The 2,926-nt window shown below is 34.4% G+C and overlaps 1 protein-coding gene across 1 annotated transcript; it reads left to right on the top strand.

Annotated features, from left to right (window-relative positions):
- The first annotated feature begins 301 nt into the window (after positions 1-301).
- LOC145572461 (uncharacterized) lies at positions 302-1,598 on the top strand. The gene is made up of 3 exons (XM_081631436.1): positions 302-398; positions 675-788; positions 871-1,598. The coding sequence occupies exons 1-3, from the start codon at positions 348-350 to the stop codon at positions 1,078-1,080; spliced, it is 375 nt and encodes a 124-aa protein (XP_081487562.1). The 5' UTR covers positions 302-347; the 3' UTR covers positions 1,081-1,598.
- Positions 1,599-2,926: the final 1,328 nt, after the last annotated feature.

Raw genomic sequence — 2,926 nt, 5'->3', positions numbered from 1 at the left:
GTGTCTTTTGCAGGAGAAGTGGTCATTTGATGACCCTGAAAATAGGCGGGAGTGTGTTATGAAACATGCACAACGTTTATTTAGAGGTGCTAGGAGCAAATTGAAATCAAAGTACTTTAATGATAAAAGCTTGAAAACAAAAGAAGAACGTCTCAAAAATAAGCCTAGTCATCTGACTAAAGTCGAATGGAAGTTCTTGGTTGATTATTGGAGTGAAGAGACGGTTATGGTAAAATACACATATAATATATCTTTATTCTTTTATTAATTAACATATATTATTGATTAAATCCTTTTTACTGTAGGAGAAGAGCAAAAAAGCAAGTGAAAGTAGGGCACATTAAAAGATGCCTCACTATAATGGCACTAAAAGCTTCGGTCGCACTAGACAAGAAATAGTATGTAACAACTATTCTTTCTAATTTTAACTTTTAATTCTGTGACCTGCTGTATGTATGAACATGGTGGAAGGAGGTAGCTCATTACACCCCCCCTCCCATGCCTGCACACCAGCCCCGACCCCCTCCTGCCATCTCCTCCTTGCCAGATGACAGCTACCTGCACATACCTGCATATGTACCCTCCGTACTTGCACACCAGCCCCCTTCCCTAGATTGCAAACGTACATTAATTAGGAGTGTAATTTGACTCTAAAAACTTTGTAATGTTTGTAGAGGAAGAAGAATGGTGGGAAGTGTTCTCGAGTTGATGTATTGGTTGCAACTCGTATAAGAAAATCTGAGAAGGCTGTGAATGCATTAAATTTGGCAAATAACACCCATGCAATAGTAAGTTTATGAATTTTATGTTTGTTGTTTTTCATTTAACATTTACCATCTTATCTTCTAACTTAATATTGTTTATTCATAGGATGAGATAAACAAATTGAAGGAACAAAGAGAGCAAGGTCTTAATGAGAAAACAGATGAGCAAATTATTCAGGATGTGCTTGGCAAAGATACACATGGGTATTTGAAAGCTTATGGACCTGGTAGAAGTATTACACAACATTTTAAAGTAAAGCCCTCTCGAATTGATCTTACTCAAGAGGTGAATGAAGTTAAAAAGAAAGCAGATTAAGCAATTGAAGATGCACGTAAAGAAGCTGAAAATGCTAGAACAGAAGCAGAACAAGCTAAATTAGAAGCTGAACATGCCAAAAAAGAGGCGGAAGCTGTTAAGAATGACGTGGACAGAAAAATTGCTGAGAACAATGCAGTTTGGGAGAAGAAGTTTAGTCAACTTCTGGATTTTCTTGGAGCAGGAAGTTCATCATATACTGATGATTTAGGAAGTCAAGGTTCAAAGGAATGAAGTAAGTAATGCTATCTTCACCTGTAATGCATTACAAATGTTTTCTTATATTCAATACGATTGTTGACATTTTTTAAAGCTAAAGAATCTTGACCTCTTACGATTGGCTTATAAGCCTTCCTAAAATTTAAAATATTCTCTTAAAAGCCTAATATATTTTTGAAACATGTTTTATTTTCTTAGAACCTGCTGTATTATTTTGTAAATGTTGTATTTATCAAAAACTTGTTTGGAAACCTGTTAATCAACCTTGGTACCATTTTTTTTTTTTTTTTAATTTTTTTTTATCCATGACATATCAAAGCTAACAACAACAAGTTAACTTACTTATAGAGACTTGCTTTACCAAAATACATAATTTGAAGATAAACTAAAAAATAAACAAATAGAAGGAACTGGACATAACAAACAATTAAGCTATCCTAAGTCCTAATTGATTCTCACAAATCTTAACATTGTGATAAATAGAAGATTTATAACTTGAAATAAGATATAAATCTGCTTTCAATCCTAATTGTAAATTCACAAAATCATTATTTATATTTTTTCAGTTTTAAACTGGTTCAGTCCTAATGGATTCTCACCAATCTTAGTACTTCTCTTTGCATTGTGATGAACAAGTATATACGGAATTTAGTATACGCAGGTTTAGGGGAGAGGGGCAGCGCAAGAAGGGGAGACAATGTAGGGATGGGGGAGCAACATAAGGAGAATTATAGTTCATGGGGGTGGTGCAGGGAGGGGCAGTGTAGGGATAAGTTTTATTGCAGGGTGCAAGGAGGGGAAAATCCAGGAAGGGTATGTAGGCGCTGCAATGTAGGAAGGGGGAAGTGCAGGTAGTGCAGTAAGAGGGGTGGTGCAGGGAGGGGGGAGGGGCTAGGGGCTGTGCAGGAGGTGGGCAGTGCATGAACATAGTCAGTGCAATGAGGGGAGGCGTTAATAAGATTTGAAAGTTATAATTTATGAGCTTAACGTAAATTGTTGTATATTTTGTGTCAAATTGAATTTTTCATTTTGAAAACATATCTTTTTTTTGTGCTCTTTTTGAAAACATATTAACTTGATCATTTATCTACTTATTTATTGTAGGTGACAAGGAGCAGAGCACAGACATATTGTCACATTGTACATATAGAGTATATATTGTTCTTTAGCAAAACGATTTGAGTGTTTTATTTATTTTTTATTTTTTTTTAGTAAGAGTGAGCTAGTGATGAGACAATGAGACAATTGATTTCTAGTATGTTTGTATGTATGGGTATCGAATTCAAGTATGTTTGAATGTATGGGATTCCAATACATTAAATTAATATTACTTTTTTTTAATGTTATATAATATATATCTATTTTAAGAATGAAAAATATGACATATTTGAGAAGAAATCCATCTCTAATATTCAGTTATGCGTATACCATAAATGTTGCAACAAAAGATATTATTTGTCACGGTAGTTTTGTGGCAATGGATTTATTTACCACGGTATTATCTGTGGCAAATAAATAATTAGCTACCGTATACTGCGACGACAAAGTTTATTAGCCACGGTAATATTTGTGGCAAAGAAGATTACTAGTCACGGTAATGTTTGTGGCAACCAAGTTTATTAGCCAC

Source organism: Chenopodium album, chromosome 12 (genome assembly GCF_948465745.1).
Source record: "Chenopodium album chromosome 12, dcCheAlbu1.1, whole genome shotgun sequence".
In the NCBI taxonomy this organism is placed as follows: Eukaryota; Viridiplantae; Streptophyta; class Magnoliopsida; order Caryophyllales; family Amaranthaceae; genus Chenopodium; species Chenopodium album.
Note: the sequence above shows the minus strand (reverse complement) of the source record. Positions and strands in the feature narration are given on the sequence as shown.